This window comes from Mastomys coucha, unplaced genomic scaffold (assembly GCF_008632895.1).
Source record: "Mastomys coucha isolate ucsf_1 unplaced genomic scaffold, UCSF_Mcou_1 pScaffold1, whole genome shotgun sequence".
NCBI classification, from domain to species: domain Eukaryota; kingdom Metazoa; phylum Chordata; class Mammalia; order Rodentia; family Muridae; genus Mastomys; species Mastomys coucha.
Genome location: NW_022196891.1, coordinates 12,574,196 through 12,587,436, shown reverse-complemented (window position 1 = coordinate 12,587,436; position 13,241 = coordinate 12,574,196). Strand labels below are relative to the sequence as shown.

General features: G+C 40.1%; 1 protein-coding gene across 5 annotated transcripts in view; it reads right to left on the bottom strand.

Moving 5' to 3' along the window:
* Window positions 1-13,241, bottom strand: part of Cntnap5 (contactin associated protein family member 5) — a 910,241-nt gene that overhangs the window by 360,346 nt on the left and 536,654 nt on the right. For all 5 annotated transcript variants that reach the window (XM_031380047.1, XM_031380056.1, XM_031380065.1 and 2 more), the window contains one exon: window positions 8,204-8,310. In XM_031380047.1, the coding sequence (XP_031235907.1) occupies window positions 8,204-8,310 (107 nt within the window). The remainder of the gene's footprint in view (window positions 1-8,203; window positions 8,311-13,241) is intronic.

Below are 13,241 nucleotides of genomic sequence, written 5' to 3'. Positions count from 1 at the left end.
ATGGTGCAAATGTAGCAGAAACACAAGGAAGGCCTATGGTCAGACATGTCAGGGAGATTTCATCCCCATTGACTCAGGAATTTACCTCAATGGCAGTTGGGGAGGATTCTACTGTTTTTCCCTTGAATGGGGCATCAGCAAGGCTCCCACTAATAGTACAACTTGATACAGGTCACAGAGATGCTGTATAAAAGAACTTCAGCATGTAGAGAAATACTTTGTGAACCTTTTGTCTGAACTATAATCAAGATAACTTTGTATCATTTAAATTGAACAGACTGAAATTTATCTAATCTATGAAGTCACTCATAGTTTAAAACAAAATTGATAAAATATTGACTAGCAACAGCACAATACTAAAGAGAAATACTCTTTAGTATTTCTTGATTTTCCTTTTTCTAGTTGAAAACCCTCATAGTTCACATCTGTGAACAGGAACTTCCTGCCTACTAGAGGAACAAGCCTTTTTGGGGGGATGTTTTGTTTTTATGGGTTAACACAGCAAACAATATGAGAGAATCCTTATTGTTTTTTGAACTATAGATGGGATAAGCTATGTGAGCCATGTAGATATTATTCTGAGTAAGGATGCCAGAAAATGGTTTAAGAACTGGGCAATGAGTGCTGGGAAAATGGGTCACTGACTAGGAATGTTTCCTGTGCAAACTTGTGTTTACATCCCCTGGATCTAAATAAAAAGCCAGATATAGCAGATGCGAACCTATAATGTCAACATTGGGACAGTCAGTGACAAGAGAATATGTGAGGAGAACTGATTGTTAGTAAATCAAGGTTCAGCAAGAATCCCTGTCTCAAGTTAATAAGGGGCAAATCTCCAACTTTCTTCTCTGGAGTGTACAACCTCACATATATGCACAGATGGCAGATACATGTTCACATACATACATGCATACATACACATGCACACACATATACAGAGAGAGAAAGAGAGAAACTAATACAAATAAAAAAGAGAAGTGCGCAATGTGTTTGAGACATAGCACATTGAATCATTATACTCATTCTGAGTCATGTTTCTAGAGAGATTTAACATAGTTTTTCTTAGTAAAAACCAATTCACAGACAAAATTGTGCTTATGAGTGATGATAAGGCACAAAAATTCAGCAAGTTACTTGACATCATGGGTGCCAGAGATGATCCAGGGTTCTCCCACTGATGACTGCACTATGCCAAACTCTCATTTATACTGGGTAATTTATGCAGCAGAACTATTCCAATAGTCATAGGATGTGGACATATGGGAGTGTCCATCATTAGTTACCTATTTTATGAAAAATATTCATGATATTTGATTAATATGAGTCTTCACATATAATTCAATGGGATTTAGCATGAAAGTATCAGGTCCCAGATATTTTGTTTGTTGGTTTTTTTTGTGTGTGTTTCTATTCCAAAGAGTAGCTATGTAGATGATTATGTTAGAGGGAAGAAATGGAAGCTTACTGAAGTGAAGTCGATGTTTAATGGAAATCCCCACCTCCAACCTTTATCTCTCTGGATGCAAGGGGTTGAAAAACCCTACCTATTGTGTTATCTATTTCCAGGTTTCCAGGTTGCTTCTTTTTATGTTTTTAATTGGCGGTATGTATATGAAGAAAATACCAATAGTCAGTCTCTCTCTCTCTCTCTCTCTCTCTCTCTCTCTCTCTCTCTCTCTCTGTTTCTGTCTCTTTGTGTGTGTATGTGTGTGTATGTGTGTGTGTGTATGTCTGTGTATTTGTATGTAAATGGGGATATCATGGCAAATATGAGGAGGTTATAGGATGACTTCAGAGTTTGATCTTAAACTTCCTTATTGCTTAAGACAGCATATATATGTTGTTTTTTTCTGCTAGGTACACTAATACAGCTGGGCTGTGAGCTTCTAGAAGTTTCCTGCCTCAGCTAATCTTCATTTGATTTTATGTGGATTCTGGGGATCCAAATTTAGTTCCTTTCTCTTGTGTGGCAGGTACATTACCCTTGGAACTTTCCCCTAGTCCAGGCTAGCTCTTAGTTATTGGGCACACTGGTGATTTGCATTTTCCTGGCAAGTAGTCTTCTGTTGATTTAAATAAATGAGAAAAAATTTGCTCAGTGCTGAATATTCACAGTACACATCAATATGCTCCTAATGTTGTGACATCAATAACTGACTTGCCTTCAGTTTATTCTTATCTCTAAATATGGGATTCTTTCTTGTTTCTTTGAGGTTGGAAATAAAGCCAACATTTGTGACTACATTTCTGTGTTGCTAAACCAATGCAGTCATTTGAAACAAATGTTTGTTATCTTCAGTTAAAACACATGATAGGGGAGAAGGAGGAAGATGCATAGAGAAAGGAAAGAAACAGCAAAAGGAACAAATTATTATGCAGGAGATTATGCATAAAACTCTAAAATGACTGTGATGTTTTCAAAAGTGAAACAAATCCATCCCAGGTGAAGACCCTGGCGTGCTGCTCCCTGTATTTCATAGGAATCATGGCATCGATGTTGTGGGTAAACCTTGTTGTGATCCATATGATAATTAGCATCATTCATACTTCTTTGTAGAAATTTACAATGAGAAAAAGGCCATTAATTCATTTGATGCTGAGCTCAATCTCTGCTTCCTTTAGTTGTGCATCTTTAAATATTCTACACATAAATGGTATTTACTAATTGCTTACCATGGTAGAAAAATGCCTTAGAAGGACACTAGATATCCAGTGTTTTAGGTAAGCCTGTCTGGCTAGGCTATGTATAGCTTTCATGTGGAAATGAGCAGTGTTTCTGGACAAGAGGTGTGGATATGTGAGGTTGAGGGTCGGGAAGCACTTCTACCATTTAACCTACTCAGATGTTAAGTCAAACGATTGTAGGTATCTCAGGAGATGCCTTATCCCCTTCTCTGGGATTTTACACTCTGTGATTTCAAGTGTTAATGCTTAATAGCAGTCTGAAAAAGTTAGATGAAAAATTCAAGAAATAATCAATTCATAAGTTTTAAATAATTTTATGACAATTTGCAGTCAGGATTATTTTACCGCTTCCCCACTACTTGCCTTAGTCCCTTCCTGTGTCTGTTTTATAAGTTGAACTTTTTCATAGGTATGCAGCCCACCTAGCAGGAATGAACATATTCTGAGGGAACTCTTGTGCCACTCTTCTTTTTTTCTATCAGACTAACAGAGAAAATGGTCTTAAAAAAAAAGAAGAAGAAGAAGATTCCTACAGGAATCCCATGCTGTGAAATAAAAAGGAATGGAGGCTTGGACACACCAGTGTCTCCAGGAAGGAGATTTCATACTGTTCTGGTTTTATCAAAACACCTTGCAGGAATGACTGAGATGGAGATGTAGGTCAGGGCCTCACCTTGGCTAGGACTGCTTAGTTATTCATACATCTGGTTCTCTACTTATACCTGCACTTCATGTCAGGACCCTGAAGATGGGCTTTGGGACTCAACGAACTTCCATATTCCTATTCTCAATGTGACCACATTGAGTATATCTTCCCTCTCTGTTTCTATTATTGTCTCTTGAACTGGATTTTTGAAAATGGGTGGGCAATCCTGGCTTGCCCAGAGGATCTCAAGCCTCTGAATTGGACTCTGACAGCTCCAAACACAGGTCCACACTATAGGAAAAAGTCTCTTAGTTGGTTTTGTTCTGCCTGTGGTTACAAAGACCTAGTAGAATATGAGAACAATTAATATGGGGAAAATACTGGGCTAAAAACATACAAAAGCAAAGCAAAGCAACAACCGAAGAAAACCCCAAACAAACAAATACAAATTCCAGTGACTCCTAAAATGTGATCAGTAAACGTGACCTGTGGAACCCAATTTCAATATACTGCTCTCACATCAAGCCAAGCCTGAAGATGCGGTCATCACCCTCTTCATCGAAGAGTCCTTCCAAATTGAGTAACCAAACAAACAAACAAATACCATCCTATCAAGTGTTCTCTGAAACTTATCTCCAGCTTGCTGAGATACAGTTTTAAAGGCATCTTTCCCATGGAATCTATTCTTCCTAGCATGATGTGACTCTACCCATTTGCTGCTTGCAGAGTCTGTCAGAGTCCATCAGAGATGGACTTTCCAACAGAAACTGATTAAGGAACAAGCAACTATGAAATGAAGATTAGCCAGTCTGTTCCCAGCATCAAAGTAAAACCAATCTATGTTTGCACCCTAGTTGGCCTACACAGCAGAGTGTAGACCAATCAGTTACCCCCTAGCTCACTGGGCCCACACTTCTAACAATTCCTAATGGACCACTTTATCTTTCCTGTTAGGCTAGATGCCTTGGAGCCTTTCTGTGCTGTCAGAAGACCAAGCTCTAAACTATTCAGCCTTTGTATGGTTGTTTTTCTGCCGGAGACAGAATCTGTGATCTCTGTGAATTTGAGCCTAGCCTGGTCTACAGAGTGACTTCCAAAACAGCCAAAGCTACACAGAGAAACACTATCTTCAAAATGTATTAATTAATTAATGGGTCCTGGGCATCAATTTCAGGTCATCATGCTGAGCAAGCAAGAGCCTTTACTACTGAATGAAAGTATCCTGTCGACTCCCTCTTTTTATTACTTTCTTTCACATCCATCAAGTCTTCTCTGAAGCCTCCTTTGCTCTGATATGCTCTCCCTTTTCAGGGAATAATGGTTCCAACCTAGCAGCTAAACATCATGGTGTTTGTAGTATCACAGGCTGAATTCCGATGTTCATAAATATTAAAGACAGATAGGTGTTGTGGAATAGATCAGTCCTGAGGGGATAGGAAGATGGGTTATTTAGTTGGTAAAGATTTTGCTGTACAAGGATGGGGACCTAAGTTCAATATCGAGCACTCCGTAAAACACAGGGGTGGCCTGGCAGCCTATGACAGTAGTACCGGAGTAGAAGAAACAGAAGGATCTCTGCAGTTGCTGGCTTGCTAGTCTAGGCAAATCAGTAAGCCTGAGATTCAGTGAGGTACTCTGTTTTAAAACATTATTAGAAGAAACTGTAGAGGACAACAATGTTGAATTCTTACACGTGTACACTGAAAAATACATACAGATATATGCATACACATACATACATATACACAGGAACACACTGTTTTCTCTTCTGCTTATCTCTTCTTGTTGTCTTTCTTGCATTCATCCTACCTTTTTTCTTCCTTTTTCCTGCCCTCTCTTTCCTTTCTCCTTCTCATCTTTCCTCTCCTTTTCCTTTCCACCATCGTCTCTTCCCACTTCTCATTTTGTTCTTCCCTATTCTTTCTTTTCGTCCTTCTCTTGTCTACATGAACTTGAGTGCCATCTGCTATTATCATGGAGAGTAAAGAATACTAATCTCAACAAGAAATTCAATTAATAATGTCAAAATATGAATTAAGCCTAAGATAAGGATAGGAAAGATAGTTTGAAATAAATACTTTTTTTGTCAAAATTTCCTCACTATGTACAATTGTCTAAATGTGATAAAGAGGCCTGTTTCCATCAAGAGGAACTAGAAAAGACTCTCTGCCCTGAGATGACTGTTAAATCTAAGAGCCAGGCAGCTTGATATGCTTCCAGTCAATAACTGCTTATTGACTGCCCAATGCAAGCAGCACTCCATCAGACTTCAGAGAAGAAAGCTGACACCCTTTTGTAAAGATGAAAAGTGACCTGAAATGCTTTGTTAGGATGTCAACAAGCTACACTGTGAAGAGATTAGAGGAACTTGAAACTTGGTGGAGAGATCCTGAACAGTCACCTGTAAATGTCACCAACCAGATGCTAAGAAGCTAAGAAGATCAAGAACAGACACTCGATAGGAGGCAGACAGAAGCTGGTATGTAACTGTCCTTTTATTTAGCAAGCTAACAGCAATCATCAAACCCATAAGTACTGAAACCAGATATGCTTTAAAGAGCAGGAGTCAAATGATAAAAGGCAACTTTATAGGAACAATCATTCTTCTGCAATACCACTCACCTGAAACAAAACAAAACAAAACAAACAAACCCACTTTATAATGGAGACTTCCCAAGAGCATAAAAAAATGACTTCCATTTCAATACTCAAGTGTTTAGCAGCAAGGTGTAGTAAATAGTGTTAGCCATTAGGTGGTTATAGCAGAAAAGGGAAAAAAATCACAGAAAAGAACTGTGAACTATATACTACCTTAAGACTTTCAGAGAAGGAGAGGCATGACATAAGACCTTTCAAATCATCCTGCCAATTGACCCAGTGCCTTTTCTGTGGAGTATTCATTTAAATAATACAACGTATGCTGGTGGGAAGATGGCTCGGTTGGAAGTGATTGCACTGTATAAACATGAGACCCTGAGTCTGGTCCTGTGAACTCATATAAAAGCTAAGCAAAAATTCTGTGTGCCTGTGATTCCAGAAATAGGTGGTAGGTAGTGTTGACCCTTGGGTCTTGTTAATCACACAGTGCATCAAAAACAGTGAACTCCAAGTTAGGCCCAATTCAGAAAAAAAAAACAAAGAGAGAAAATTGACAACTGAAATCAGCATCTGGCCTCCATGAACACCAGTATGAGCATATATTCATACTTATGTGCGCGCACACACACACACACACACACACACACACACACACACACACACACCCCACAAAAAAGAAAACACGTCTTGTGGACCATGACATGTATCCTTGATCATTCTGCTTCAAATCTCATACATCTTCATGCATCTAATACAATCTAGGACACACAAATGAGAGAAGATGGCTTGAAAATTGAATAATAGACCAACCAGATAATTCAACCACATCATTCCTGGATATTTACCCAAAGAACCATAAGTTAGTATCCCATAAACACTTGCACATCAGTATTGTTTGCAGCACCTTTCATAGTAGCTAAATCACAGAACTTTCAAAGGGCTTTGCCAGCAGAGGAATAGCTAAAGAAAATCCAGTTCATGCATATGATAAAATTATTTTCAGTTCTGAACAAGGATGAAATTATGCGAACCCCGGGAAAATGGATCTATCTCCTCTCCAGATGTCTCAGCCCAGTTCCTTTCTCCTATCTCCTCACTCTTTCTCTCAGCAGTGTTCCACTCTAACTCATAGGTTCTCTACAGTTTCTCCACAGGACAACATTACACTTGTGGATCCACTTCCTCTATTCCTCTAAGAATCCTCCTTTTTGTTTTCTTTCTATAACTTGGACAAGATCAGCCCAGGGCTTCAATTTGAAACTTCATAAATGCCCAGCATTGACAGATATTCATCAATATTTATGGTTAATAGTTTGCTTTGTAGTCTCACTTCTCATGGTCTGAACATATTTTGCCTTTTATTGGAGGTGACATAAGTATCTGGCCAATGGAATGTGAGTAGAAGAATGCTTATATACATTTTTAGGAGAAGCATTTGAATAAATCTTAGTCATATTTCCTCAACATGTGTTTCCTGCCTGTGGCCACAGCAACATTCAGATGAAATCACCTCTGGCATATTGAGGACAATGTGAGGGAGATGGCCTGCCAATGTGAGGGACTTTGTGGTGTCTTCATCAAATTTATGTTTTAACATTTGTCTCTGGCTTGTGGTGCTGTTTGGAAAGATAGCAGAATCTTTAGGAAGTATAACCTCAGTGAATATCACTGGGGGGCAGGACTTGAAGCTGTATAGCTTTATTTCATTTCCTACTTATTGTTTCTTCAGTGTGAATACAAAGTAATCTGTCAGGATTTCTGTTCTTTCTACCATGCCTTCCATATCTGTTGGCATGTCTTCCTTCTTTATGATATATCATACACTTCTGGAACTGCAAACCCAAATAAACCCCTTTCTCTTAAGTTTTTTTTTTTTTTTAACCATAGCAGCAAAAATTAACTATGACAGACATCATGCCACTTGTCACATGGACCAGTGATATATATGAGCTGCAGGTTTCAGCAGTACAACTCAAGCCATCAAGACAATGTCGTTTGTTGCACAGTTCCCTGCTTACAAGTAGCACCATTCTCTCTTTCACATTACCACACATTCAGCTTCACTTTGCCCTATTCTCATAAACTCCATAAAGTCATGTCTTGTCTCTATGCTTTTCTCCTGTCTGTTTCAGTATTTGAGATATTTATCCTATCTGATAATTCATGCTAAAGGAACAAACAAACCGTGCCCAGACCATGGCGAATTGTCAAGGGTTCCTACACTGTATTCCTTGAGTGATACCCATACCCTGTAGGCACACTGTCTATACTTACAGTCATGGCAGGTGGCTCCTGTGTAACCAGTGTCACTACAGTTGCAGTAGAAGGTGGTCCAGGTTTGGGCACAGAGTCCTCCATGTTCACAGTAGTTTGGCAAACACCTAATGCGAAGTAATAAAAAAATAATACATCAAGACAGTTAAAATAGAGAGGCAAGCAAAAGCTTTGCCAGCAACACTGGGAAATGAATCTGCTATAGTCCTATAACTGTCAGAGTTAAATGATATGAGAACCACAGGGATGTGCTTCTGCTGCTGTATAATGGTGATCTCAGAGCTGAATTTTACCTTTGAGTTAAAGCTTCAATGCTATCACACAGACATCTGAATGGAAGTAGGAATATTCTATAGAATGGTATGTTTATTGTGGCACAACATGTTGAAATTTACATTTGAAAGTATTGCTGCTTTTTAAAGGAAATGAAAAAAAAACCTAGCTGTCCTGGAGATTACTGTCTGTGTTTCTTTGTGGGGGTGGCTAGGAGACTATCTTGATGCACAGAAACAGAACATGGTTTAAAGAGTAATGCCCCCTCAATTAACATGCAAGGCAATTCTACTTCTTCAGATGGCTTTAGAGAAAGTCATCTCAAAGACTTTCTCTAGTTATTACAAGCCAGAGTCAGGCACTTCACCTCCCCACCTCCCATTCTCCCACACTTAGATCTCCCACACCCTGTGGAGTAGCATAGCTTTGAAAATTCTCTGCCAGCACTCCGCTCCCCTTTCGTATCCTGCCTTGCTTCTGAATATCCCATTTTTATGTATCTTCCTCATATTATGAGCCCATGCCTACATGTTTGTAGATACCTCAAATGCATGTGTACCTGAGGCTGAAGGAAACCTAAAAAGGGTGTTCGATTCCCTAGAAATGACATAGATGGAAATGGGCCATCATGTAGATGAGTCAACTCTCTACAAAGTAATATGTCTAGGGTCACTGACAGAATCAATGGTGTACTTCGGGGAGAGGAAAGGCACATTTGGGAAATGGAAAAATCTAACATTCCTAGAATAATGAACAAAAGGAGTGAGTACATGCAGGGCTGCCTTATAGCAACATACATTTGGGACTAACATACAAAGACTACCAAAGGTCATCTCAACACAGACACTTGGCTCCAGATCTATAAGTCTAATCTGTTCATTTAAAAAGGCTATTCACGAGCATAAATTACAGATTCTTTAAACACTGTGTTTTAAATCATGTTTTGTTTCTTTTTTTTTACTATGCTTGGCACCAACTGATTATTTTAGAACCAAACACAGGAAAAGAATGTCATATGATTACAGAAGGAAACACATTCTGGGCGTGGGTATTGGTAGTCTCAGGCGTAAATCTATCATGTCAACTAGTCAGGATAAGGGTTTGGAAAGATGGCTCTGTGAGTACGGCACTGGCTGCACAAGTATGAAGAATAGAGTTTGTATCCCTGGTATACATGTAATAAATATTCCAGGCAAGCAAGACAGCATTCTTATGACCTTTTCCAGGAAGCAGAGGCCGGAAAACCCCAGGGCAACCTAACTAGAAACCAAAGTCCAGTCACTTCAGTGTCAAGTAGGAAACCCCAGCTCTGGATTCAATGTGTAAATTCATATAAGTAGATTTTCTATGTCAACCTCTGCCCTCCATATGCATACTTGAAAATAGGTGAGCACACACACACACACCTCATGTGCCCCAGCCCCCTCTCCGTCAACTGTTGTAAAAGTTCTGGCAAGATGTGAGTGCTCAGTGCAGTTTTTCAATGTCAATATATCAACACTCTTGACTATCCAAAAGCTCAGATAAACTAACACAGTGAGTTTGTGTCTTAAGTATTTGCCACCCAAGCATGAAGGCATGATGTTAAATCTCTGGGACGCTATATAAAAAACTGGTCAGGACATCATTTCCCTGTATCCAAGGGCTAGGGATATGGAGACAAAAAGATCTCTAGTTTTTGGTAGTCAACTAGTCTAGCTACTGAGACCCCCTCCTGGCCTCCTTGTGTCTACCCAAATGTCACCTTTTCAAGGAGGACCTTACCATCATGCTATTTCAAATGATAACTTATTGCCACTGACTGCTGCCAATCCCCTTTCACTGCCCCATTTTTGTCTTTTAAAAGTATTTTTATCTTTAGCTTATGATATTTACTTAATGGTTTATTTTTATCTTCATTTATATGTATGTGCGTGTATCCACACATGAGTATATGTAAATGATTGCAGTTGTCCACGGAAGAAGCCAGAACAGGGCTGCAGGAGCCATTGATGCCTTAGTTACCAGGAGTTGTGTGCTGCTCCATATAGGCTCCAGGAAGATCCATATGAACTATTATGGCTATTATTTTACTGAGGAATCACTCCAGTCCCTCCCTTTTCCTTTCTTTTTACTCCTCTCCTCCTATGCCTTCTCCCCTCCCTTCTCCACTTTCACTTTCTGTTGAAGTGCTTGTGTATGACTATGAATGAGTGCCTGTGGAGGGCACATGGTAACATTCACTGCGGATGTTTCACAGGTGCTATACATTATGATCTATCTCTGTGTCTCTCTTCTCTGTCTATGACCTCATGTGCGTATGCATGTGTGTGTGTGCATCTGTGTGTGCATGTGTGTGTGTGCATGTATGTGTATATTTGGGTGTGTGTTGTTTGTTCATTTGGCTGGTGGGTGGTCGAACAGTTTGGGGTTTTGTTTTTCTCTTTAATTATTGATCCTTTGATTTTGAGACTGTGTCTTCTATTGCAATGGAAGTTATCAAGTAGGCTAGGCTCTCTTCCCTGTGAGTTCCAGATATCTACCTTTCTCCAACTCCCCATGGGATTCCAAGTGTGTACCACCACACCTGGCTTATTGTCATCAGAGTTCTATGGAGCAAACTCAGTTCCTCATGCCTGCAAGACAAATATTTCACCCCTAGGCCACTTCCCTGGCTCTCATTTGCTTTTTCTCTAACACTCTGTAGACTGTGCATATCTGCTTATGAAGTTTAGAACTTGTTGTCTGTCCCCTTGTTAAATGAGCTAATCTCCACACCACACTGCTGTTGTCTGTTACTGCTATGATTTGGATTGTTGTGTTGTTGAACTCCAGGGGTCCGCTTTGGCTAAAAATTTTGCCCTTAATATGGTACTATTAGGAGGGGGTGAAACTGTGGGTTGGGGCCTGGTGGGATATTTCAGGGCTTTGGGAGTATACGCTCAGAAGGTAGCTCTCATCTCGCCCCTTAATTCTCAGAGGAATATTATTATAATAAAAGTAAGTCCAATCTGTTCTTCTTTCAACCTGTACTCACCTGCTTGTTCTCTCACGTGCTTTGGCATGTCTATCTAACATGTGAGGAGATACAGCCAAGAGGAAGGTCACATTGATCCATTTGAACTCACGCCTCTAAAATTTCTTATTAAATAAACATCGTTTTCTACCTCAGTGGAGTATTTTGGTCATGTACACATGGATAAAAACAAAGGAAGGGACAGGGGAACTAATTTGTCTGAGTAATGAAGTTAGGATTGATCCACAAACTGGTTCCTCCTTGTTGAGGCTTAGAGATGCATGGAACTAAAGCCTGGGTATCTCCAGGAAGAGACAGAGACATAGCTAGGTAGGATAAAGGAAGTGCCTAAGAATCAATGTGGGTGACCTGGCTGTAACTCACAACATTGGGGATGCAGAACCTAAGAGGCCCTCTCCTGTAACCAGCTAGGAACCCCAGTGGAGTGGTAGAGATACCAACCTACCCACAAAATGTGCAACCCCAAAATTATCCTTTCTAAAAGAAATGCAGGCATGGGGGATAGAGCAAGGCCTGAGGGAACAGCCAACCAATAACTGGCCCAACTTGAAACCCATCCCATGGGCAAGCATCAGTCCCTAACACTATTAAAGATATCTTGTTATGCTTGCAGACAGAAGCATATTGTCTACTGAGAAGCTCCACACAGCAGCTGACTGAGATATCTGAGCAGATGAAAGTACCCACAGCCAAACAGTGGATGGAGCTTGGAGACTCTTATGGAAGAATAGAAGGAAGGATTGTGAGTTCTGAAGGGGATAGGAATTCCTCAGAAAGACCGAGTCAAGTAACCTGGACCTGTGTGGCTCTCAGAGTCTGAACCGCCAACCAATGAACATACAGGGGCTGGATCTAGGCCTCCTTGCACATATGTAGCAGATGTGCAGCTTGGTCTCTAAGCAACTGTTACAGAGGTAGCTGTCTACTGGGAATGTATCTTTTCCTGTCTGTGGGATAAGTTCCTCTAGCTGGGCTGCCTTGTCTTAGCCTCAGTCGGAGAGGAAGTCCCCAGCCTAGCAGAGACATGAAGTGCCAGGGTTGGTGATATCTCAGAGGACAAGGGGAGGCAGACTGAGGGAAGGATTGTGAGAGGGTGTGATCAGGAGGGGGCAGTGAAAGGGATGTAAAGTGAATAAGAAAAAAAAAATGCCTGCTTTTGAGTGATCTGGCAATTTTGAATTCTACTGTTGAGCTCTAAAAACCTTATCACCTGGTATTTATAAATTATTGTCCCAAAGTAGATCAGAAGCATAATATTTGAGTATGAGGCAACTTAAAACTTCCCACAGGAGGTGGCAGTGGGTGGGTGTGTAGGCAAAAACCCTCCTAGAGGCAGGGGGAGGCGGGATGGGATAGGGGGTTTCCCAGGTGTGTGGGGGGGACTGGGAAAGAAGAGAACATTTGAAATGTAAATAAAGAAAATATCCAATAGAAATTTTTAAAAAGAAGAATTTGGGAAAAAGCAAAAAAGAAAAAAAAAGAAAGGAATTCACTATCACTTTGTGTGTTGCTGGGTGATTGTGCAAGTATGTGAGTGTGAGAGAGATATATATGTACATATGCCTGGTTTTATGTGCAGGAGAGTAAGTATGAGGGGGCTATATGCACATGTGATATGTATGCATGCCTATGAATGTGGATAAGGTCAATGTACACACATGTGCATATGGTTGTATGTGCATGAGTAGGAGTATGGGAGAGGTATGTGTGCATACGCAATATGTGTGCATGTATGTACATTTGATACAG